This window comes from Notolabrus celidotus, chromosome 13 (assembly GCF_009762535.1).
Source record: "Notolabrus celidotus isolate fNotCel1 chromosome 13, fNotCel1.pri, whole genome shotgun sequence".
Classification (NCBI taxonomy): domain Eukaryota; kingdom Metazoa; phylum Chordata; class Actinopteri; order Labriformes; family Labridae; genus Notolabrus; species Notolabrus celidotus.
The window spans coordinates 7901883-7929389 of record NC_048284.1 but is presented as its reverse complement, the minus strand read 5'-3'; the positions used below and the strand labels follow the sequence as shown (position 1 = coordinate 7929389).

Below are 27507 nucleotides of genomic sequence, written 5' to 3'. Positions count from 1 at the left end.
TCAGACACAGAAGTTTGCAGCTTGTGTGTGACAATCAGAGCAGGGAGGCATATGCTTGCTCCTGTTACGTGATGAAAATGATTAATCTCCTCTCGCTCACCGTGTCCAGAGACGCTGAGGCTCGCAGGTCAGGCAGGAAGCCGACCTCCAACATGTGGAGCAGGAAGCTCTGGTCCTCGATGCCGTAAACTCTTTCCAGGAAGAGCACCATGGGGGCCTTGTGGTCCGGGCAGAACGAGGCGGACATGTCGGGCTCGGTCACTGAGCCGTCTGAAGGTTAAATACATAGAGGGGAAAAACAGTTTCAGGTTTTGTGCTGCTGATGTAGACCTTTTAAATATTGTAGTGCTTATTTCCTTGTAATCTAATCATTTTTCCATGGCATTGAAGTTACCTTTGAATTTAAAGAATGCTTGGGGGTATGTGTAGAATACAGAGAGAGAAGGGAAACAAAAGCTTCACTTTGACACAGTACTGGATGTGTTATTTAAGAGCAAAGATGTACAGTAAGAATGGTTGGGAATGAGCTGTCAGAAGTGCATTTCAGGTAAAAGTAATTACAGCTTGAGAAGCAGTGGGAACTTATTAAAAAGTCTGAACCTTGTGCATTCAGTCATTTAAGACACAGCTTGCTTTCTTATTAAAAAATGTCACAAAGAAAAATTAGATAAGAAGTTCAATTTCTGGTGGGATAGCTGCTGAGGATAGCTTTTTTTACCATCAAATTAAAAGCTAAGCACAATCTGTAAAGGTGCTAAAACACCTCAGACACCAAATTTCCTCCAGGTTTTAAACTCAGAGAGGTATGACGCACACTTCCTCATGAAAAACCTCCAGCTGGGAAAGCTGAGGTGAATTTTAAACTGCATGCAGAGATATGAAATGATTGGTTTTCTTGATGTGGCAGTGTGACTCACTGTGCATACCAGCCAAATCTACATTTTTAAGCCTTAGACTAGGCAGTAAAGAAAAACTACATGTTGGTTTATCTGGCAGAAGTTGATTCTGATATGCTGCAGCCTGTTTGTGCACACAGTTTAAATGAAAATGTGTCATCAGAGTTTCTGTGGGAGACTGGTTTGAGCCAGTCCAAACATCACTCCTCTGCCTCAGTTGGATACTTTTCTGTCACTTTTGGCGACTGGTAGTTGAATCCCTACAGGAGTCACAAAATGCTTTATACTGCTGCACCATGACAACTCCATTCATTTCAGTTTACCTGTTGTTTTTTCCATGTGTCATAAAAATCAGCAGTCGCTTTAAACAGCATACCTTTATTAACTACAGGCATCTTGAGGGGGATGCTGATGACTCCCACCAGGTCTGTGGTGGGGACCAGAGAGCGCAGGATGGCTCGGATACGCAGTGCCTCACCTTTACCTGCGTTGATCAACTGTGAGAGAAACAAATAAGGTTAGTTTGAATCAACTTCAGACTCAGTTTGCAATGATGTCTGTTATTGTATGAGAATCTTAATAACATAAAGTAAGTCTGTACATGCTGGAAAGGCCTTTGACAACAAGGGATGAACCTGCTCCACCAAAGTAAACAAGTACCATTTAATTTCTATGTGTGCACTATATAGCTTTAGATGAACATATATTACAATTACAGAAGAAAAGGTGAGGTCACACCAAACAAAGTGAAGAACACACCTGAACAACTTTAATGCTTAAACCAGGTGAGGTCACACCAAACACAAAGTGAAGAACACACCTGAACAACTTTAATGCTTAAACCAGGAAGTCCACATTAGGCTGTGTTGCAAACTTAAACTAATAACGTATTTATTCAGTCTGGTTTTTATGTAGGGTTTAACAATTACATTACTTTAATGTTTTATACTGATTTTAATGTTATTTTATTATTTTATTAATATCTGTTTTTTATTATTTCTCTACACAATTGTATTGATATTTTTAGCCTTTATTTTATCTTTGACTTACCCTTTTTTATTTATTTATTTTAACTATTTAATTTCTTAATGTTAATTTGATGCTACTTATTTTAATTACACTTTTTTTGTTGTTGGTGTGCATTAGCCTCTATTTTAAAATATTTTTTTGTTTTTCAATATGTCTTGCCATTATTTTCTTTCTGCTTCTTTCTTGTTTACAATCACTGTAAAGCACTTTGAACTGCATTTCATTAGTATGAAAAGTGCTCTATAAATACAGCTTAATTGATTGTTTGAAAAGTGTATCAGTGATGGGATTTTCTTAGCATCAACCTGAATGCTCCCCTTTTAAATGTTCCTTGTGTGTCTCACACAAGCACTGGCCAGAGAGCTTTCTGTTTTTATGCCCCTAAGCTTTGGAACTCTCTGCCTCTGGGCATCGAAACAGCAAGCTCTCTGGGGGTTTTTAAAAGTAAACATAAGACTTACCTTTTTAATCTCGCTTTTCATTTGGAGTAATTTATTTTTAGCCCTGAGCTGCATTATTATTTTAATCATTGCTTTAACATTAATTTATCTTATTTAATTATTTATTCATTCATATATTTTGTATTCATCTGATCTTGTCAACGCTACCTTATTTTTTAACTTTTCTTTCCACTATTATTTATTTTAATAATTTTACTGTATTGATTTTATTATATTTTTAAGTATTTTATTTATAATAATACCTTTTATAATTTTACCATTGCTGTTGTTTTCTGTCTCTCTTATTCTGTGAAGCACTTTGGGCTGCATGTTTATATGTATGAAAGGTGCTATATAAATAAAGTTGAGTTGAGTTGAGTTAGAAACTGGTGGACACCCTTATTGTCACTGGTATCATCTTTTATAAGATGCTGTTTTAAAAAATCCTTGTCCAATAGCACCTGGGACTCTACAGGTTTACATCTGAACTGCTAAGAGGGAGAAGAAGGAGAGGAGAAACCATAAAAACTAAATTATAACTTATGAAATGAAGCATCTTTTACTTTATTCAAACGATCAGTCTTTCTATAAAGTTAGAGGTAGTGTTTAGGAGTGCCTCCATTGGCTGTTAAAAGTGACCACTTATAGGCCGCTGTTCCTTTTTTAAATAATTCAGATGATATTATCAAGCCAGTCATGAGTCAGGCGTGTAGTGCCTCTCAACAACACAGCATGTTTGTCCTCAGCTCAGGTCGCGGTGAGAAGCCTCACATGCATCTCCGGAGCGCAGCGTCCCAGCAGGTCAATGAGAGCCGAGTAGAAGGACATGATGGCGTTGCCCATATGAATGATCTCTCCTTCCTCCTCACCGGACCTGCAACAAACAAACACAACCAGGACTCTGTCACTCTGAAGGGAGATTTATGAGTTGATGCAGACCTCAGAGAAAATCAGGAATCACTGAAGATAGTTCAGGGTAGTTTCTGAACACAGGAGAGCCATTTAATCATATTTTCTGAGTATTTACGAGTAAACTTGGCATCAACAATATGTGCATGCATGCACAGACTTCTTTTAGTTATTCAAATTGATTTTGACCCACCGCTCAATCTCTTTCCTCACTTCATACAATAATATCCTCTCACATTAATATGCAGCCGGTGAGTTTCAGCCTATGCATACTGATTAGAGCAAATCAGCATCAACATATTCTACAAAGAGCTCAGAGCTTTGATGAATGTCAAGGCTGCTACAGTCTTTATCTTACACCTCTGACCACGCAGGTATCTCTGTGAATGGTTTTTAGATTTGAAATATCTTATCTCCAGTTTTTTTAGGACTTATTTGGAAAGTTTAAACAAGTTCTGTCAACTGCAGGACGAAGTAGTTTACATTATTTATAAAGACATGAAAACCGTGCATCAGATCGTAGCACAAATTAAAACGATCACTCATTCCTTTGAGTTCCTCTACATGTGTAACTTCTGACAGATGTTTTAGCTTAACTGAGCAGAATGATGGGACCACAGGGTCGACACTAGAAGATTGTTTTCACATTCATTTGGTGAGAAAGAGAAATTTCACTTCAGATGACAACTGTTGAAAGGCAATTATAGTCCAATATGAAAACTTGACATCTCAATTTCACAAACAATGACAGAAAGCTCTTCACTGAAGTAGAAACTTCAAAGTTTTAAAGGGAGTCAGGTTTTTATATTGTGTGAGGGAGAATCAGAAGAGGTTCTTTTATAAAGTTTGTTGAACTTTTGTGTGTTACTGCTTAAAGAGAGTACTTACAAACATCGCAGATTGATTCACCTAGTCAACCTTTGAGAAGAGATTAGCGCAAGTAAATGTTTAAACGCGACTTTTAAATCATTTTGAGTCAAGCAATACACTCGGCAAAAAAAATATTTTAAAAGCTGTGGCAGAGATCCACCGGTGTTTTGGTTTAAACAGCGACCCTATTACCGGCCGACTTTTAGCCAGATGCATCCCTCATAAACATCTTTAGATGATCATTGAATATCTAATGAGGATCATTTTTAATCTCAATGAAAAACTACACTAGTATGCATCCCCAGGAACTCCCTCTGTGTTTCAACAGCTGTGTAAACTCCACAAACACTGTCACATTTAGCTGAAGGTCTCCAGTTTACAGGGTCACTTATAAAACCGTAACACCGGGAGAGATGCATTCGTGGTGGGCTTAGAGAACACTACTGTTACAAGCTGCTAAATCAAGTGGATCACAGCATCCACAAGTACACACACATACAGAAAAGAAAGAACAAATAAAAACAAATGAAAGAAAGAGAAATCAAGTGAATCACAGATGTGTGTGATGTTATTGTGGACGACGGATGGAATAAAAACACTGCAGGTAATCTACCAATCAGACACATTCAGCATTGCAGGCCCTGCCCCCAAAAGTCCCGGGACCTTTGGAAAAGTACTACGCCCCAGTCAGGGGCTTTTCAGGAGGGAGATTAACTACACCTGAACTAAATTTAGAACCTAGTTCCTCCAGTCAAAAAGCAGTAGTTTCGGGGTAAAGTCCAGAGTTCCGGGGTAAAGTTCCTGTGATCGAAAAAACACCTTTTTGGCATGGACTACATAAAGATGGTGGTTGTGTCTGCAAGTCCACCTGTTGTACAAAAGTGAAACCAAATCCCCTCTGCAAGAGGTCACTGACATTTTGTGTTAGCGACATTTTTGGAGTCAGAATCTGAGCATAGGTAGAGAGAGGGATCAGAAAATACAGACCTCCTGTCCCTACTACTAACCAAAACTCACATTCCCTCAAGTGGATAAAATCTACAAACAACCAGATTAATTTGATGGTTTGAAGCTGACAGAAATGGCTATGAAGAGTTCAGTGACTCCAACATAAGTGTTCTTTATGTCTCCACTGTCCTATCCTCTTCTGCACTGCTGATCTGTGCATTTAGCGCCACAAGAACCATACTTGTTAACAGAGCAGCCAATCATGACATCATGCACCTAACTATAGAATCAAACAACTAATTAAAAATGAATCTCTCAGAGAAATTAACACTCAAATTTAAATCTGCATGATGAAAACTAACTTTATCGACAGAAACAATGTTTGAGAAGAAAATATTTTAACTATATTTTGATTTTATAGTGTGACCCATGTTCCATCTGTCAATATGGAGGAGGTGGGCCTTATGATCTATATTGCAGCGAGCCAGTAGGGGGAGCGCCAAGGGTTTTTGCTTCCCTTTGGGTCTTTGAAAACAGCCTATGATCTTTAGTCATGCCTGAAGCAGACGTTAACCTTATCTCACGTGGTTAGATGAAATGGTTTGTCGCTAGTTAGATAATTAAAAATCTCCATTAGTGTTTTTTTTTCAGATGATAAAGCTTCTCATTCAAACTGAGAGCATTAAAGGCCTTTTCTCTGCAGTTACTTTGTGCAGGCATCACAAAGACACAAACTTGATTCTCTTCCCAGTAATGTGCATCAACCATACGTCACTTCAACCTTGATGTGGGGCCATTAAGAAGTGTATTAACTAAAAGTAATGTCAGTTAAACAGAGCTGAGAAACACACTGAGAAGCTAATTAAATGGGACAATTCACCACATCGACAGAAAACACAGGAGGCTCCATCAGCAGTGACTGATTTCATGTCACTCAGAGGGTTTAAACTGATTGCTGATTAAAAAGCTTTTCAGCCCTGACTGGAGCGAAACAACGTCACAGACTGGTGTTGGATTCCTACCCAGTGTTGACTACAGCAGACTCCGGAGGCAGGTCCAGGGCTGGATCCTCAGAGATCTTGATGGCCTCTTTCATGGCGGCAAGCAGACCCTGACCTCCCTCTCCTCTCAGGGCGGGGCCGAAACACTCGGGACGTCTGATCAGGAGTTTCACCACCACGTTGGCGTTTTCCTCCACGCTCTCACCTGGGAGACAAACACAGCAGGACAATGGAGGGAGATTAATATGTGATGATTTATATTTACTGAAAGGAAAGGTCCAAGTTGTCTTGGGGAAGGGGCTGAGAAAGGGGAGAAAGCAACCAACATGATAAATTGTGTCTTTTTCTGTACATTTGTTTGACTTTTGCCAATCTTGTTTTTCCTATCACTTCAACACAATCCATTCAAACACATCAGTGTCTACAGATCACTTACAAAAAAGGTCAATTAGAGTTTTAGTGTTGAAATGTTTCCTGTTTAATGCCATCAATCCCACTCTCGGTGAATGGTACAAATGAAACTGCAGATAAATTACAGCCTTTTAGCCTGATGAATGTGTGTGCTGCGTGTTTTATTTGCTCTGGCAGACCTCATCAAGTTCAGATAGATTTCCCTCCTGCCTGATTCAGGTCAGGCAAATCACAGGCATTTATCTGATTTATAGAAGGTCTATGAGGCACTGAGGAGTGTTCTTTTAAAACCATCAAGGCAGTAAGGATTGTTATTCCAATTATGTGAAGTGTTAATAGTGACTCTTGTCATGTCAAATGTCCTTGTATGATTCTGTACTGGAAGCCATGCATGGTTAATATGGACGTTGGAACTACCTCCATAGCAATACAGCCTACAATGCAGTTCATCTCTAGGATTGATTTATCATCCAGAAGCATTTTGTTCTACGTCTGTCAAGAATAAACATATAGGCTCCAGAGAAATTAGAACTTCCACATTGTTCAGGCAACATTAGGCTGGTAAAACGTGTCCTCCTTTTTAACCCTCAAAGACCTAAACCATTTTTGGGGGCACCAGACTCTGCTGTCTTTATTTTGTTTTTCTAATAAGCACTCCGCATCAAGTGCCATACATCATTTTATTCAGGAGAACTTTATCTTTCACTGTGCTGCATTTAAAGTACCAGTTTTACATTTGTTTTCTCTGATAATGGATGAAAATACTGAATTTTTTTTTTTTAAATGTCTGGGAATTTAGGTCATTTTATTTTACTGTGAACTCACAAACCATCAGGAAGTTTATTTCTATTTTTTGTACTTTGGTGTTTTAGACTTCCAAATTAATTTTTGTCACTATCAAACCTTTACTAAGTAAGTTACAGCCATTTATTATAGTATTCTCTTAGGCGTTTTTTAGTGGAAAAAGCAGGTGTACTCTCCACAAGTTGAACATTGAGTCAAAAATGTATTTATTAGATGACACAGTATATTTACTCTCTGCTCTCCATGCTCTCAGTAAAAGAGTCAGCTTACCGTTACAGAAGACGACGAACCTCAGGAAGGACAGGTATCGCTCTCCTTCTATGGGGTTCCAGCCGAGGTCAGGGTAACCCTTAGCCACCAGCATGGCACAACTCTGGAGGCCACAGCCTGCCAGGTACGTCACCACCTATAGACACGCACACACACATGTTTCTGTCACACTACGGGGTATCAGAATGTCACACTGTGTCTTTATGGATGACAGTGAAGGTCCTGAAACATTTGCTGAGCTAGCATAACCAAACAACAGCTGATCGTGTTCCATTCACATTGCAGGAAGATTTCTAAACTTCAATGTTGGTGTGGAAAGTTTGAACAAGAGAGCAGCTGTGGATTAAGTTTTTGGAGGCCATATGGATTGTGCAATAACATCATGGGGTTATGATCTCCTTCATTTATTTGTCTTGTTTATGTGCAACAAGGGTGCAACATATGTTGGTTGTGATCATAAATTGAATGTGCTTCACTGTTAACATTCAGATTGTTGTTTGTTTTTACTGCTTTTCCTTACAGGGACTACGAAGTGAATGGAATCAGATTTTATTGCAATGCATCGCATTTTTAAAAATGACTTTTTTCTTCCTTTCTCTTCTTTTTCAAAGTTTTTTCATATTGCTTGCAGTTTTATTTAATGCTGGAAAATAAAAACATGATTAAACTAAGAACTATGCATTGATGTATTTTGATGCATTGTTTGGATTGTTTTTTTGTCTGTTATTGAATGCGTATTATTGTTGGTTGTGTCACCTTTTAAAATGTTTTAGTTTAGGACCTTTTTACTGTTGACTTAACATGACATAAAAAATACTTAATCACAGAACCCTGACCTCAGTATTGTTAAGCTGTAAACCTAAATGGCATCCCAGAATATGTTCAAACCATTACAGTATCATGTATGTCACCTCATCGTATCGTATGTAAGTAAAGAAGTCTGCAGACTGTTTTACATTTTAGCACAAGCCATGGTTCTTCTTCAAAAACTTTAACACCTATATTATATCAAATTTTTCTCAAAGTCTGTTTTATTGCACTTCACCTATATTTAACTAACTGTCCTCTTATTGCAAAATATCTAGTTCTCTCATCTCAGCAAGTAACGTAATCTGATCCACAATTAACAATTTTATGTGCCCTGAATAGTACCTACGGCACTAAAGTGAGTCTATCACATGACAGACTCATTTGCCTCAGCAACAAAAACACATGTCACACTGAACAGGGTAAACACTGGATGGGATTTTAATCAGCCTGAGACCATCGGGTAAACTGATTTAGGGTCAAATTAGTAGCTCTAATGTGTCTATCTCATCTGAAGCTGATCTTCAAAGTGCTGTGGGTGGGCTAAAATATGTTTTCTCATCAAAAGTAAAATCATTGTTGGAGCATCAGTATTAGAATAATAACAGCAACATTTATTTTTCTGCTCAGTTAACAAACCTTCTCCAGGTCAGGCTCCTCCAGGGCGAGAGCCAGGCCGTTGTTGTCCATCACTGAAGATGCTGCAACATCCAGAGGAGTGGAGCCCCTCATAGCTTCAGAGGCTACACACACACACAAACACACATACACACACATATTAACACACCAATAAAGCACACTTTGCATCTGTTCTGTAATTAACAGCAGGGGCAGTTTATCAACTTAAGCTACTCTGATCTATATCTTATAGTTGAGGGATGCAGGGAGGGTCTGACCTTCAAATACAGCCTGCTTTTTAAATGTGTGGATTATTATTCAAACTAATATGATAAATAAAAGAAAATATAATTTACAAGAAAAATATTATTTGTCCACACATTGCAAACCCTGCACCATCTCTCATACGCACTTAAAGCACCTTCATCTTATTAGACGATGACATACCTCTTATTATATCTCCTCAGGGAGTGGTGTTGTCTTTTTAACTAGAGTTTAAAATAGTGTCAGAGTGTAGAAGCAATTATTTGTATCTTTAAAATTCTTTAATAATGACATAAAGCATGTTTTATATATGAAACTGTAATAATACTGTGTTTAAAAACGTATAATAATTCAAGTGAGACATTTATCTTAAGCCCTGGACTTCATTATTACCATTATTACTGGTTTAGCATAATTTTAATTTTTATTCTGTTCTATCTTATTTTGTGATATTTTATTCTTATATTATTTTTCTGGTAATTATATTATTTTATTTTATTGATTTTTGTAATACTTTCATTTTTATTTTATGATTTTATTTGATTGATTTTATTCTAATACTCTTACTTTATTTTTATCCATTTATTCTGGTAATTATCAAATTTTATTTTTTATTTTATTTTATTGTAATTATTTTAGTCTATTTAAATTTTTAAGCATTTCATATTCATATTTTTATTTCATATTACTTTCCTCTATCTTGTTTTAGCCTTGCATCATTCTACCTATAGCTGTTATTTTCTGTCTCTGTTTTTATGTGAAGCACTTTGTGCTGCATGATTTAATGTATGAAGGTGCTATATAAATAAAGATGAGTTGAGTTGAGTATATAATAGCAAAGAAGTTCAGTAGCATAACATAATTTAAGCACAGTTTAGCATAAAACATCTCCACCTGTTTCTATCGCTCCCTCTTGTCCCATTCATACGTTTTTCATCTTCTGTTTCTGAGGCTGCAAATATTCTGCTGAGTGCCAATTCAACATAGAGCCGTGTCACTTCTATTGGACGTCTGAGTCCCTGTCTACTATAATATCTATCATTAAAGCAGTCATAGGGAATCTCTGATGTTGTGCCAATATTTGTACATCTGAGTTAATGAATCCTCTGCGACTCATTAGGCGGGAACACTCTGTGCCCACATAAATGTTTTTGTTCCCATTGGCCCACTTTTCTGAAAAGAATGGTGCACACCATTACAGGGCGATTTAGACTGAATAATATATCAGTGATTGCTTTATAATTATAACTGTGTCCTTAATGTGGGCAAACTTATCTTTTTGGACAATTAGCTCTGAATGAATGAACATGTCCCAGCAACTTCAAGATGGGAAATGTGATTTAAAGGTCAGAAAAAAATTAAACAGGTGCATCTTAAATGATGATAATATTGTGAAAAAGTTTAATATTTTTCATCAGTTATTTAAGAAAGTGAAATGTAAGATATATTAGTGTCATTAGGTGTAAAAAGAATGGTTCAAGTGTTTTTTTAATTTCAATTTGTGGGAATTTGTGATATGTCCTCCAGCTCAAAAGATTCAAAATAAATATGTCAAAATATTAGAATATTTCTCTTTGGAATAAATCTCTACATAGACAGTATAAATACAGTGTATCTCTTGGTTTAATTCAGTACACTCAACCACTGTCATTGGGAAGACTGCTGTTCCTGAGAGTCGTCCAGCAGATGATCATCGACTCCCTCTACAAGGAAGGTAAGCCACTCAAGGTTACTGCTGAAAAGGTTGGCTGTTCTGAGAGTGCTGTATTGAAGCATGTTAGTGGAAAGTAGACTGGAAGGAAAAAGTGTGCACAATCAACAGGGATGAAGGCAGCCTTGAGAGGATTGTCAAGAACAGCCGATTCAAGAACTTTGGAGAGCTTCACAAGAAGTAGACTGAGGCTTGTGTAAGTGCATCAAGAGCCAGCATGCACAGACATCTTCAGGAAAGAGACTACAACTGTCCCATTCTTCATGTCAAGACACTCCTGAAGCAGAGACAACGTCAGAAGAGCCTTACCCGGGCCAAGGTGAAAAAGAGGTCTAATGTGGTCTTTTAAGATGTAAGTAAAATGTTGCACTTTGTTTGAAATGAAGTCCTTAGTCCGGGGGGAAAATGGAGAGGCACAGAATCCAAGGTGTTTGAAGTTCAGTGTGAAGTTTCTGCAGACTGTGATGGTTTGGGCTGTCATGTCATCTTCTGGTGTTGGTCCTCCGTGTTTCACCAAAGTCCAAAGTCAATGCAGATTTTACAGCACATCATCCCACAAAGAAGATAGGTCTGGGCCAGATCTAGTGTCACTGCTGGCTGACTGCTGGCATGGCAAGTGGTATGTCAACCGGATGTGGGCCAGGTCTGGCAATGATGTCATTGTATATATGATGGTATGCCACATCTGGCCCGATTGTGGCTTGGTTTATGTGGCCCAGATCAGTCCATGCCGCATCTGGGCCGATTAAGGTTGAGCTTGTGATTAAGTTGGCCCATGTGTGGGCCGTCTCTGGCAAACTATATGTGGGCCACTTCAGGTCCGTCATTCTTTGCGGTATGTTGACAGAGTCTAAGTGTATTGTGGGCCAGAACCGGGCCAGACCAATTTTGCTATGTGGGATGCTTCCACCTGCTGACAAGCTTCATGGAGATGCTGATTTGCTTCACCAGCAGGACACAGCTCCTGCCCACAGCGGCATAACTTCTACCACATGGTTTACTGACCATGATACTACTGTGATTGACCGGCAGACTGGCCTGAAAGGAACCCAGTGGAGAATCTACTGGGTATTTGTCAAGAAGAAGATGAGAAACACATGATTCCAGAAATACAGAGTAGCTAAAGGCTGCTATCAAAGCAACCTGGGCTTCAATAACACCTCAGCAGTGCAGATTACCTCCATGCAATGCCACACTGATGCAGTAACTCAAGTACTAAGCGTGTAAGTGTATGTCTTTTTTAGGAGGTTGACATTTTGTACTTTAAATCATTTTGTTTTTATTGATTTAAGGAAATATTTTACTAATTTTAGATACTGGATTTATGATTTTTATGAGCTATGTGCCAAAATTATTCAAATAAACACAAAAAAAGACATGCAATTTGTATTTTCCCATGCAATGAATGTAGAAAATATGAAGGTTTAGCTTTTAATTTATGAATAAAAATAACCTTTTCATGATATTAATTTTTTTTTAGATGCACCTGTACATTTTATGTTATGTTACATGTTTCTGTGTCCTCTCCACACCCTGCCTCTTTCACAGGCTTCTGTTTTAGTTCACAGCAGCAGCAGTATCCAGAGCTCAGTGACTCATCAGTTTCCCCTGAATGCCTAAATAACACTCGTCCGTCAACTCCCTGCCTCCATCCCCGCCGTTCTTCCCTTTTCCTATTAACTGCCTCCTTCTCCTCCCCGTTTACTCTCAGACTGTTACCCTAACATAATGTGGGCGAGAAGTTTGTGTCACACGTTAATTTGCTGAAAATCTCTTCCAGCAAGCGGCACACATTGGTCTCAGTCGACATTCTGCATCATTTGAGGAGTCACAAAATGTGATTTTCTACTTCTTTGAGTGTGGTGAATTCAAAATGTCAAGAGATCTCTCAATGTTTTCTTTCCCTTTCTCTCACCACCTCATCTTTCCAGTCTAACTGTCTTTTTTCCTTTTTAATGACACCCTCTGCTCATTCTTCACATTATACATTTTTTTCCATACATTATTAAAACCCTCCTGTCTTCCCTCACAATAACACAATAACTGTAAAAGAAAACAATGCTGTAAAGAAACTGTCAGTAAATAACAGGACTGAACAGGAGTGTAATTTTATGAAGTCTCTCAGTACCCACCCAGCCCGACGCTGCTGTTCTCCAGCAGGTAGCTCAAGTGGTCAAACATGGCTTTCTGGTTCTGACGGCTGATCCGACAGAAGTAGCACAAGAAACGACAGCAGCTGGCCACCATCTTTGGGAAGGCGATCTCCTGTGAAGAAGAATTTCAGAACAAAGACAAAGATGTGTTCAATTCAAAAAGAAGATCACTTTATTTCTACAGATGTTTTCAAGCCAGCGGTAAATGACATATGTAATGCACGGCATCTTATGGACATATATTAAGTAAATTACATCATATCTCTCCATATCTCTAATCATTTACTTATCTTGTATACTGTCTGCACCTTAATATCATTTGCACTGTTATCTATTTTCATTTTCATTGTCCATTTTTAAACTGTCACTGCACTACCTGCAATGTGTACATAGGCTGTTTTTAAAAAACTGTATTTTATATTAAAATTTTAGATATCTAAAAGCTGGAAGAGAGAAACAGCATCTCGTTTTTCCTGTATGTCTCATATATACAGTGAAAATTGACAATAAAAACCTTTGAATCCAAGGTTTAAGATCAATTTCTTAAAATAGTTGATTTTATGAGAGATTGCAGTCCAGCTGTCATTTTTTGCAGGGTGCATCTGCAGTTATTTCTGTGGTCAGGAGTCCAAAAGCATCTTCAACAGTGCAATGAGTGGTTTCAAATTTTACCCAAAGTATTTTATTGCAAAATACCATTAAACTGAAAACAAAGAGGAAAATAATTGCTATTTCTTTCCCCTTAACACTCTAACTACAACACCTGCTCCTTGTTGTTCTACCTCTTCAGAACAGTCATGTTGCAGTGGTTAAAGTTGAGGAAAACAAAAAAACGTTTATTTTTTAATTTTTTATGTGAAATCATCATCATCATCATCATTTTATCCTCTTTGACATTAGTGTGAAATCTTGCCATAAATATAAGGATAAGGATAAACTTTATTGTCCCTCGAGGGAAATTTGTCTTGGACACGGTAACACCAGTGACAGTCCATGCATACATCATACTGCTACACACAACACATGAACAGCAAAATTTACAATGACTATTAACACAATCAGAGGAAGACACAAAGAAAACACCTGCCTGTCTACACTATCACACCAGTAAAGTTCCCTTCATGTCAGTGTTAGTGTCAGTGTCGCCATCATTACTGATTAAATTCTTTATTTCAATCCAAAAACGTATAATTGTTACGTAGTAGTGATGACCTTTGACAATAATATTCAGAACAGTTTACACTCGAGTCCGAATGGATATTTGCACCAAATTTGGAGAAGTACCCAGAAAATGTTACAAATATAAAGTCTTCACAAGAATAGGATGGATGGACAGACTGATTACTACAATCTGTCTCATCACTATCATCGCTCTCTCACCCTCTTATTCTCCTCTATCCCTCTTTCCAACCTCAACTCGGTCTCAGCAGATGTGTGTCTAACATGAGTCTGGTCCTGGTGGAGGTTTCTGCCTGTTAAAGGAAGTTTTTCCTTGCCACTGTAACTTACTAAATGCTGCAAAGTGTTCTGCTCATGGTGGATTAAGATGAGATCAGACTGAGTCCTGTCTGTAAGATGGGACTGGATCTTATCCTGTCTTGATGTTGGGTCTTTGGTAATAATATAACATAGAGTACAATTTAAACCTGCTCTGTTTGTAAAAGCATGTTGAGATAACGTTTGTTGTGATTTGGCACTACATAAATAAAGATTGATTGATTGATTGATTGATTGACTGACAATCAGGAAGTAAAGCCTCCACTTCTCACTAGGGGTGACCCCAAATAGTCGAATATTCGATGATTCGTTCTAACGAGCCTTAGTCGACTGCCAATCTCATAGTCGAATATTTGCATATGAAACGTGGATCATTCCATTCAAACCATGGGGGTGCTCAATGTCTAATTTTACATTATTTTCCTGTTTCCCGTAAAAATAGTGTCCCATTTAGCCTATTTTGATATAAATATAAACTTATTTAATGTAATTCTGAGAACAGCTCTTAAAGTGTTAAATCTCCTTAAAGTGGGAATTAAATCTCCCCTGGTAATTAAAGGTGGACCATTTAGCGGGACCTGTAGAGCAGACGTACCTCAGCTGGTCTTTAAATCTTTCTATGTTCAAAATCTAAGTTTTATGCTTATAATATTCTGTTGTCCCTTTTACTTTAAGGTACGAGTCTCTTAATTGTAAAGGGTTATGCGTAATATTGTCATGCGGTCACCATCATGCAGACTTTGGGTCAATAAGGAAAAACAACAAACATTCCACTATTCGTCGACTATGGGCAAAATCTGATTAATCAGATTCGACTAAGCAAATCCTTAGTCGGGCTTCACCCCTACTTCTCACTGAAGTAGGGGATATGTAAAGAGAGATTGCAATATAAAACTATTTGACATGCTCAGCTTTTTCTCTCCTTCATTACCTCCAGCCTTTATCCCATCTCTGTCTCTGACTGACTCAAAGAATGAAGTTCAATTCTGGAGTTACAATGTTCATGACATTCCCCTTACAGCGCTCATCTGAAGACCTAGAGTTAGCAGTCTAAGCCTGGCTTTACCATGTATCATTCCAATCCGCAACACTTCACAGTTGATTTAAACTCTTTGGCACAAACAGTGAGTTCCTCTGTAGCACTTCAGACAGACAGGTTTTGATGAGAATATGAATCTTTTTAATTTTCCCTATAAGCTGGCCTGACATTGTTATGATTGATATGAAAACATCCCTGGAGATGAGATCCAGCTTTTAATGTAAGAAGTGTTTGCAGACGCCAAGGGAGATTTTAATCAAGTTTGATATGTCTGGAGGCTGCAGACTCTTCAAAGTTTGGCTCTGATAAAAGCTTTAAGTGAAGTCAATAAACAAAATTTATTTTCTGTTCACACACACGACACCTGGAACAACATTTCACCTTCACGCCTCCACGCTTTTACCTCTGTGTCATCCTCATTTTCTGAGTTCTGGTATGGGTTCAGTGTGAGAATAAATCTAAGTGTGAAGTGTTTTTTTTTTGCTCATGCAGGAGATAAAAGTAAATTGCCTGAGGACTGAAGGATAACTACCAGAGGGAGAAAGATCCTCATCTAACCTGCAGCAAATTACCCTCTGCAAATAAGAATGGTATAAAAATCTCACTCATCATAGAGCATTGCTTTAACTCTTGGACTTTAAATCTTGTTAAATGCTTTAGATTCTAGAAACAGATTTAATATGACTTAGAGGATTATTACAGATCTCATCTTGAGAAAAGTTGCCAAGTAGTTGAGCACCTGTGTGGTAATGTTGCATATAAATAAAGGGTTGGTAGACAGAGCCGTGATGCTTATGTTCAATAGAATTGTTACCCTTCTGCAAAGACATGACCAGAAAATCTGTGACCCAGCTAAACCATGCTTCAATATTATAAAGCAAATATAGTAAATCATAAAGTACGTTTTGCAACCCTGATGAAAATTTACAAGCCATGATGATGCCACTTTATATGGCTACAGTTTGTGAAGTGCTGGTATCAAGTAGCAGTGAACCGGTCTGGAATCTATCTCTGAGAAGGCGTGATCAGACCGCAGGAGTCAGATGTGAAGGCCTGAATGTGTCACTGAGGTCTTCCTGTCTGAGGTTCACTTCATGTTTGGCACAGGTCACAGCATTAAATCACACCCATCTCTTCCAGCTTCTGTCAGCACTGCCCAAAAAGGAGAGGCAGCAGAGGCCTCTCTCTGACCTCTTTCATGCGCTCCTAAGCCTGGTTTACCCCTCTGCCCTCTTTATTACCCCTGTGGGTTTTCTGTGTATTAGGTTGTTGATCTTGGCCTGCTGCTCCTACTTGGAGTTAATTTAGTTTTTTATGAGCAGTAGAGAAGGATAGGAGCGTAAAAAGTTGATACTCCATCAGTGCTTGTCATTCAAATAGTCAATCAAAACTTTTCCTTCACTTCAAAAATACAATCAGAGAATTGAGGGAAGAGGCAAAAAGTAACTTTTACAAGTACTGTTGAAATCAGCAGACAAATCTATCACTATTAAGTGGTTACAACCTGAGCCCCAGTCACTCAATGTGTGGTCTGAGAAGGTTTTTGAAATGCATTTCATGGAAAAGATAACATACTCTGTGAGACTGCAGAGGGGTGTGTTTGTTGGAAGGTTGAGCCCTGCCCTGACTATGTTGGTTAAGTAAAGTACCTTTTTATTTGATTTGATTTATTCTTATATTATTTCTATATCAATTCACTATTTACCTAAATTTGTTAATTTATTTATTTTAAAGTATATCTTTCATGTTGTGTTTATTATAATATTATATTTGATTAAACTAAATAATAAAAGAAATAGCAAAGCTGTATAAATTTTAAGAAGCCTAAACAAAAATAAAAAAAATAAGATAATAACTAAAATAAAATCTGGACTATGAAGATCTGATTTAGAACACATCTTGAGGAGGTCAGTTTGTTTAAAAAAGGTCAGATGTTAATAACTGCACGCACACCAATAGTGTGCTTCTAAGTAAATCAGGTTCCAATGTTAGAATTCATAATTCTTGTAAAACCAAACTAAGGTCATGTTTAAAAAGAAAGAAAGAAAGAAAGGTACTTTATTGATCCCCAGGGGGGAAATTAAATTTATTATATTATATTATATTATATTATATTATATTATATTATATTATATTATATTATATTATATTATATTATATTCAGAAGCTAATGAGATTAACACTACTCATACAAAGTTAGGGATATTCAGCTTTGGGATGAAATTTCAGAATGAATTTAAAATACACTTCAACCTTTACAATTGAACTTAATTTGACCTTCTCTAAACTTTTGAATACACATGTCCAAATGTTCAATGTTTCAGTACGTATTGCAGAACATGCTGTTCTCTAACAAGGTGATTAACCGTAAAAGTCACCACAAGTGTCTGATCCATAAATCAACCACTACATGTCGTGCTTCACTGACAGTTTGTATTTAAAAAGTCCTCTTCATCAAGGTGTTCATTTTGTGACATCATGAGACCAAGACGACACCTAACAATCCATTAACAACAGTACCGAGTCGTTGTGTTAACCCTTACTCTGACACTGGTGTTTGGGTCCGACTGTCTCAAAATGAGCTGAGTAAATTTGACCCCTTCTGCTGCAGGTGATAGCTTATCTTGTGTGTTGGTTCTACCCTTGTTTCTTAATGTTTCTCAACAAAGGGGCTGAGCTGACCTGGATCCCCTTTTGGTAATACACTTATTATTGACAAGTACCTTAACAACCTCACTTTGAAAAGTCTCTTTGAGTACAAACAGAAATTTAGAAAATGAGTTCTTACAAAAGTTACATGGTCACTTAAAATTGCATCTAGTTGGATGGGGTTGAGAAAAACGGCAATAAGTTAACACTTAAAGCATAATATAAGTTTGAACTTCTGTCACACTGTTATCAGTTCCAAATCTCTTGATAAAGAGTCACACAGAACAAATACGCAAGTGGACTTTGGGTTAAGATGCTTCGTCAGCTCCTAACTTTCTAATGTTGATATATGATATCAAAATGAAGCCATGCGTCTATACCTGTGACTTGTCTCCTCCCAGCACATTCACCATGACCTCCATGACGGTCTCATGCATGCCCAGCACTCTCATCAGGTTGGGGTGTTGGTAGAAAACCTTGTTGTTCATGATGTCACTGGAAAAATCAGGTCAAAATAATGTGTTGAATCTAAAGAGTTGTAATAATGGACAGCACATTTGGTTAAGAAGTAAATCTAAGAAAGAAGGTACTTGCAGAAACATCTTTTTGTTATTATCCGAAAATGACTTTAAAACATGGGATTGAAGATGAGGGATGACTCTTACCCGAGTCCATCAATCATGAGCTTCTCCTCCTCTTTGCCCATACGGACAGACAGCAGAGACCTGATCTGACCCAGAGACGCCAGCAGAGTGATAGCATCCTGCACAGAAGCGGCACTGATAGTGTATGATTTCTTCATGGCCCGCAGCAGCTCCCCAATGCCATCATACTGCCTCCTGAGCAGGCTGAACATCACTCTGACCAGCTCGGGGTCCTGGATGTGAGACTCCTGGGCCCAGCTGGTGATGGTCTGAGAGATCAGCTCCTTCAGGTTGGCTGGAGAAACGAGAGTTCAACGTCAACAAAGTGAGTAATGGTAAAAAGGTGATAACGTTTGCAGTGCTTTTCTTTTACAGACTAAGAGCAGATACAGTTTGAGACACAGTGGTCAGAGATCAAAGTCTTAAATTCTGCAGAAGAGGGAATGGATATCAACTTGGAAGTCTGTTGGAGGGTATTTCATGATTTAGGGGCATCAATGGAAAATGCTGATCTAACAAGTTCAGTGTGAACTGGAGGTGCTTTCAGAACAAGCCAATCAGAAGAGCGAGTCATGTAGGATCCATAATTCCATTCCAATAAGTTTGCAAGGCTTTAAAATATACAAAAAACAGTGTTTGTGTCAAGCTAATTGATCATTCTAAAGGTATAAACGTAGTCCAGATTTAGCTCTATTTATTTAATACGGCTAAACACGAGCTCAGAAAGAGTAAACGATGAGGAACTGGTAAGTGCAGTTTGGATAAAGATAGCAGAGCTAGCATCACCAGCCTACTGTCCTCCTTGCATGTTAACATGTTTGCTGGTCGAGTGGTGATACGCCAGTTTAACCAGACTCAGCTAACATGCTGTGTGTCTTCTGTGCTTGTTTACATCAGGGTAGTAGAGAATTAAAACATTAAAGCAATCGCCATTGACCGGAGCTATGGCGCCGGCTAGTGGCAGGTGGTTGTGCTACAGCTTAGACACAATAAAGGTCAAATTTCTGGCCTATAATAATACAAATCTTAGTCATTTATTTAACTGACTGGTGCCTTTAAAGCATCTGTGCACAAGATTCAGCTGCCAAGCTAAACCAGCGCCCAATATCTTTACCTTTAAAGCATATAAAGAAGACTTAAGGTGCTGATTTACATATCTTACAGGCTATACCAAACGTGTTTAATATATATGTGGACCTGATGAATATGTGTAATTATTCATGCCTACAATGATTGGGTAATGCTCACTCCAGGGTTAATCAAACCTCTGGGTGAGAAATCTCGCTCTATATCTTACAAATGTTCTACTAAATCCAACAGCTACTCTCTGCTGGTACCTGTCTTTTGTTTGGTGCAGAGACTGCAGAATAAAGTGTGTTTTTCAGAGCTTAATGTGACAAAGCAGCTGCCTGATGGGCTTAAAAACAATACTATGAGAGCAGTGAGTGTGACCCGAACAAGATAAGCGAGATGACACTCATCACAAAGCTCTATAAAGAGTAGAGGAGCAGCTTTTCTTGTTTCCTCATGTGACAAATTGCTATCAAAATGTTAATTATATCCACATTCAGAACCATGCAATTCAGATTTTTTACATCATATAAAGTGACTTCTTTGTGTTTTCAGTGTTTACCTTCCAATGTCATTTCAAAGTGCTGACATAGGAAGCTTTACAAAGGACGGAGGGTGTAGTTAAGCAGCATTAATAAACAGCCGTCTGCTTCTTCTTCTAACAAACTGAAACTCATTAGAGCTTTGTAGGCTGATAAAACAGCACACTGTGACTCCATTAAGTTTCTGTGTGTGCCTCGCTGTGTGTTTTCTATGCTGTGTTCTTTTCTGTATTTACAGGCTGTGTGTAAAAACATGCCGGGTACACAACAGGTGTGCAGCAGTACAGCAAAATGCTTTTGGGCTTGCTGTCGATATGTCGATGTATTTTGGTTTTTTTTCTCCTATGCATGAATAAAGGAACCATAAACTCAGATGCACACTCACACACTGACATAATATACTATAGGAAAAACACAATGTTTCCAGAGTATATATAAAAGGGTGAAACCTGAGGATATGCAGAAACTTGTGGAACAACAGCCTCTCTATTCCACAACACACTCTTCTGTTTATCCTTATTAGAATGCGAGTCTCACAGAGAGAGAAATACATTTACATTTTTTCATATGAAAATAAATATGCTGAGGCCAGCTTGTGCTGCAAGATATGCTTAAGGTCTCGCTATGCGCTGCATTAGGAATACCATTTCACACCTTTAAACAATGGTTGATATTGTAGCTCCGTCTAAATAGGAAATAGCAGAAATAATAAAAAAAATACACATCCTCTGCAGATTAGTATTCAGTATTAGTTTCACGGTTATCTGGTGTAACTGATGAATCCTAAAAGGCAACACAAATGTTTTCTTAGCAATCTGTCACAACTTTGTTTAAATCTTGATAAAGCTACAGCTGGTATGTAATCCTTTGATTTGGTGTATGTGTAGCCTGTTAAAGGTAAAAAGTAACTGTTTGGATTGAGCTCATTTTTTGCTGCCCATATAGAGCTTGGATGATCTGATCAGAAGCCTCAGGGAAACCCGTCAGCTGATATCAAATTTACATTACAGCATAGGACAGTCTGTAATCACATGTCTGAAATGATTCGTGCAATGTGTGTGAAAGGTGGAGGAAGCTCAAATTTAAGCTGATAAGATCATCAACATCAAGGCTTAACTTATTTGTTTGACCCTGGAAATTTTGTTCAATCAGCAAATTGAATCCACAACTGAGGAAAAGTGCTTCGTCCAGCAATAGTTATGCAGAGATTCACTTTATGTACTTCTTTAAGCAGGTCAGAAGAAAAGTGAGATCTCATGCACATCTAAAGGGGAGATAAGCTGCTCAGTAATTTTACTAATGTGCCTCTCCTTTACCTTTATGTCTTTACAGCGTATTCTGCAGGGCACAGTAAGTTGTTGTTGTAGTCGACAACAATTGATGACAAAAGTAGTTACAGACAAATTTAACTGTCAACAATAAGATGTTGATGTCTTCTCACGTGTTCGTAAATATAACATTGTTTTCCAGAGTTAGAGGGCTTTCGAGTGTGACATCTCACATCCATCCTCACTCTCCTGCTGAGAGTGGCATGTGCAAAACAGCAACTGGGAATGCACAGGTAAACACAACTTTGCAACATTGTGTTCCAAAGCTTCTCAAGTCCAGGAGCATTTCACTCCCACACATTTCAAAGAAAGGGCTGCCTGCAACATTTTTAAAGCAGACCTCTTATAATACAGGAGCATGACGGTAACGTGGAGCATTTGAAGAGAAGGGAGGTTAGACATCTGTCCTTAAATATATATATTTTTTGATTATCAATTCATTTCATTGTATTTATTCATTTATTTATTTATCTATTATTATGACTATTATGATTATAATAATTATCATATTTTTTAAGGGAGACTGTTCCATGTTCTACTAAATAATGTGAAAAGGTAAAAATTTAATGGCTTGGCTTGTTTTTTTTTGTTCCACTCCTTGATATGCACATACTCTGATATTTTCACTTCTACATTTCTTCGCTTTTGACTGTGGTTCTCAATCTTGATCTGTCACTGTACGTTTCCTATATTTCTTAATATAATATGAATTATAAAATAATGAAAAAACACTTAATCTTTTTTTCTCCCATTCTCATCTTTTGTTCTTCCATCTTCAAACAGTGGAGCAAAGTCCTACCATGTTACTATAATAACCCTACAACACATTAAAACTAAATCACCTGTCTTACATTGACACTGTGTTTAAAGGCCAGGATTAAAGTAGGTCTTTAATTAAGATTTTTGATGGCTTGTTAAGAGTTTAAGGGAGTGATGTTAAATCGCAAAGCTTGTCGCTAAAAATGAATTGTGCAATCCATTATCTGATTAGTTGTAACCATGCCAATAACCGATAACTAAATGGTAAATGGACTTGTACTTATATAGCTCTTCTCTAGTCTTTTTGACCACTCGAAGCGCTTTTACACATCTCATTGCATTAACTCATTCACACCACATTCACTCACTGATGAGGCTGCTATAGTAAGGCACCATCAGTATTAGCTAATCTCATTCACACACATTCAAACACCACTGAACAACAACAGGAGCAATTTGGGGTTCAGTGTCTTGCCCAAGACTCTCAGAAGCTGAGATCGGACCGCCAACTTTCTGATTGAGAGACCACCGACTCTACCCACTGAGCCACAGCCGCCTGTCTCCTATCAATCAGATAATCACAGTCTTTTCAAAGTACTCTGGGAAAAGTTATGACTGAATTTACACTTTTAACTGGACAGGCAGGGCATTATCAGGTAAGCATATTCCATCACTGTTTCAAAATGCATATAGTTAATCAAATACAAGACAACTTTAATAGAGAAGTCTCAGCTGGTCACTGGGAGAAAGACAATTAAGCTTTATCAACATGTAGTTTCCACAAACTGAAGAGGCATTTCTGGATGTCTTAAACACCCTGCTAACATTCACTGTAAATGTGTTTCTTGCACCTCTGCTCATGAATTAAAACAATCAAACACTTCTCAATCCTTCATCTGTCTTATGCTTGGTAAAGCTGATTAAGCTGAACAGCTCTCGTTTTAATCGGTTATATCCACGTTGTTTTGGTCGAATTAACTTATTGCGATTTTCTTTAGATCATCCCAATGAGTGTAATATAATGGTAGCAGTATGATCAACATCCCTCTCTCTCTGCTCTGCCTCACACACACTAACACCAGCATCATTCACTCACCACTGAGCATAACCTTGATTCTACAATGATGCAGTTAGAAGATAATTGATGTGTTTTTGTTTTGAGTAAACAGAAGCTGCTGAATAGTGAGGACTGATCGACATCTCTCTCTCCCTCCATTAGGTTGATTTTCTCCTCCTTCAAACTTCTGACTCAGGAGAGGCTGCCTGGGTAGAAAAAGTCGAAATGTTTTTCAGGGGCTGCTGGGTGACATTTTGGAAACAAAGCTGTGGGGTGTGTTCACCATGCACCTCCAAAAGGTTTCTCATTCATTATTCAAAATAAGAGAGAATGGGTCTGCCTCATGCATTTCGTTCACATCTGTAATGCATTACAAAACAGAGGGTGGTGTGTAGACATGAATGAAAATGTAACTGAGAGAAGTTTCAAGGGTTGAAGTCCGGGGGATCTTTTAGAACTTTCTTTTACAGTTTTATTTTTATTTTCTTACCGACAAGCAACAATAAAACTTGGCACAGCTGCAGGAAGACTGAAGTGACAGAAGCTGTCCCCGAATGCTGTTCCTCTCTAAATGATAACATTATCATTCCAAAACTATCGCTGAACTTTAACTCATACGGTGCAACACCTGTCGCAAACAACAGGTCGGATTCAGGCAGACTACTGATGAGAAAGTGTACAGATACAAAGTGAGAGGAAGGGAACCAGAAAGAGCGAATGGGCCTGAAGGCCAACATTTTTCAGATTCACATCTGCTCTTCCTTGTCTCAAACGGCGGCGCTCACAGGAGTCATCACATACAGACATCAGATACCCTATCTGCAAGCTAATCTGCAAATTGTCATGCAAGTTCCTGCTTTACCGTGCATTTTAATGCACAGTACACAGAAAGTTCAGTCAGACAACCTACGTTACTTTAAGCTAAGGTTTATTATTACAGCACACAGTATTAGGGTTTGGCGTATAGGCTCCAAACCTCATTACTCCTTGCAGATAACTTATATGCAGAATTGGAGGAGTAATGAGATAGGACTAACCCCCTTTGGAGCCTACAGGTGGATGCTGGGGAGGAGGTGGGGTTGAATAAAGCGGATGACGTGTCAGTATGAATCAGTGCAGCTGAAGTTGTCTGGCTCAACTATCTTGCAGGCGGCTCCTCCAAAAAAGACAATCAAAGCTGTGATACAGAATCTGGCTTGTCCAGCAAGCAGGAGTTCATTCTAGAGAAACTAGAATTGAGTATTTTAGTGTAAATGGGGTAGATGTAAGCTTCTTATTGTTAAATGTGAATGTGGTAATGTAAATGTTTACACTTTCTGTTAGGTCAGTTAAGCAATGCAACATGATAATGATTCTAATCCTGATTCTAATCCATATTTACACACACTCTCCCTAATTCCCTTACATTTTCTTTTCTTTTCTTTTTTACCATTGCTTTTAATATGAATCCGTCTTTTTTTTGTAATTAGTATTTTATTGATTTTTCCCAAGACTTATCACATTGGGTGAAAAAAAATCTCTCTCTTTTTTTTTTTTTTTACATGAAACACAATGTATAAATGAAATAATAATAATAATAATAATAATAATAATAATAATAATAATAATAATAATAATAATAATAATCCTTCTTATTAACATTTATGTTTTGTCTTTAGTTGTACCTAGATTTCAAGTTCTACATTAATGCTTTTCATTTTGTTGAATTTTACCAAGCTAATTAAGATTTTTTTGGCTCCTCCTGCACATTTATTTTCACTAAAGTCAGCAGTTAGTAATATTGTTGAATTTACCTGTTATATCTTGGCTCTTGGTATTGAGCAGGAATGTTCTGTTTTGTTCTTTAATATATTCAATACAATAAAAATGATAATTGTATAAACTATTAAATATTTTGTTCTTCTTTTTGATTTCAGAACCAGTCACACGCTGGATGAATGATTTATTTATTTATTTATTTACTAGTTTTATTTTATTCATACAGGTCTTTCAAAATTATCTTGAATCCCTTCACATGTCCACCTTTGAAGCGGCTCAATAATGCATGTTAAGGCAATGCAGGCTGGAGTTAGGCATTAAAATTTATAGCAACTGCTGTCCATTTGTCTTGTGTTCTCTGAGACAGAACATGGCCATGCTCTCAGCAGAGGGCAGCAGGAATGAATATTGAAACCGCTGAGTCCAGGTGGAGCAGAAAATAAAAAAAAATTGTGACAAACAGACTAGTAGCTGAGTAGCTTCTTCTGTTCTGTATCAGATATAGAGGAGAAATCCTTCAATACCTATGTGATGTTAAATTACTAATGTGGTGACTGCTTATTGCTTTAGCAAATCTTTAGATATTAAATAGATAAGGAGAGCGGATGTGGCTCAGTTATAGAGTCAGTGACCTCTCAATCGAAAGCTGCCTGCATAACTTTGTGATTTTTTTAAGCCCTTTAAGATTGAAGTTATTAATATTATGACAAATTCAACTCCACAGTAACACACCAGCACGGTGGATTTGTGATGGACAGTTCATGAGATATGCAAGGTAAGGATGTAAAATGAGACCAAGGCGCCTTCCTTGACAACTTTATATCTCAGAGGCTAATCTATATCCTCATCAGACACCTTCACTTTCACATTGTTGTCAGAGTAACTTACTGGGAGCAGCCTGTTCCTGCTCCGTGGGCTCTTCCTCCGTCTTCTGAGGTGGACCCTTGATCTTGTAGAGTAAGGCGAGGAGACGGCCTTTTATCGAAGTGTCCTGCTCTGCCTCTTCCTCTTCAATGGGAATTCCTGCAGAGTAAAGACACAATATTGAGCCTCAAAGTTAGAAAGACTGTGCTTCTCCTATTTCAAAAGGGACTACATTCAATACAGTGTAAGTTTTACCTCTGTAATCAAATTATATTATCATATAACACTGTAGTTCCAAGGTTGCTGCATGTTGGTGATTAAATATCTGGAGAAGTCAATGCAACTGAAAGAATCCACTTCACAACAGGTAAATGATCACTACATTTTAGAAGTATACCTCCAAAAACCACTGATTCTTATTGTAAAGTCATCAGTTTAGTAAGAAACTGCATCAATGCAACAATGCAATCTACCTTTAACAGCCTATGAGGGCCAGAGTAGACAAAAAAATCAGAGCCAGAGGAGAAGACTCAAATTTGTGTGAAAAAAGAAGCGATGTGTGAATGTTGAGGCAATGAGGAACTCTAACAGACTTTTACTGTTTATATTGAAAATTGGCAATTTAAAATCTCCCAAATTTGATATTTTTTTTCATCAACTTAGATTTTTTTTGTTGCATATTTTGGAGCTTTTTCCACACAAAGTGGCAGTTTTTTCCCCCCATGCACATACATTTGAGAAATTTGTTTTTACACAAATTTGCAACCTTTTCCACACAAATTCTGGACTTTTTTTTACTCTAATTTTCAATTTTTTTGTACACAAATTTGGAATATTTTTCACAAAAATGTGTGAGGTTTTTTTTCCAGACTTTTGGGACTATTGCCATACACATTTTTGCCAGTTTTCACATATTTAAAACTTTATCACATTATTATTTTTTTTTATTTCACATTTTTGTTACTTTGGAATTTTTTTTGACTTTTTTGCACACCAATTTGCAAATTTCTAATCTCTTACTTTATTACTTTAAGCTCATAAATGTTTTTTTTCTCTCTCTCTTTTTTTTTTTTTTACAAGTTTTATTCACAAACTTCCATTTGGTCTCATGATATTACACTACTCAGGTTTCTGCTTTTTTATTTGACATTGCATCAACAAGCCTTCA

The 27507-nt window shown here is 37.6% G+C and overlaps 1 protein-coding gene across 1 annotated transcript in view; it reads right to left on the bottom strand.

The window, feature by feature from the left end:
* ryr3 (ryanodine receptor 3) overlaps positions 1-27507 on the bottom strand; it is a 176071-nt gene that overhangs the window by 53483 nt on the left and 95081 nt on the right. Inside the window, exons 39-48 of the mRNA XM_034699064.1 lie at positions 26364-26498; positions 18982-19255; positions 18697-18811; positions 13111-13243; positions 9025-9128; positions 7579-7714; positions 6115-6298; positions 3137-3239; positions 1273-1393; positions 101-270 (exon numbers count right to left, since the gene is read on the bottom strand). Coding sequence (XP_034554955.1) covers positions 101-270; positions 1273-1393; positions 3137-3239; positions 6115-6298; positions 7579-7714; positions 9025-9128; positions 13111-13243; positions 18697-18811; positions 18982-19255; positions 26364-26498 — 1475 coding nt within the window. The remainder of the gene's footprint in view (positions 1-100; positions 271-1272; positions 1394-3136; positions 3240-6114; positions 6299-7578; positions 7715-9024; positions 9129-13110; positions 13244-18696; positions 18812-18981; positions 19256-26363; positions 26499-27507) is intronic.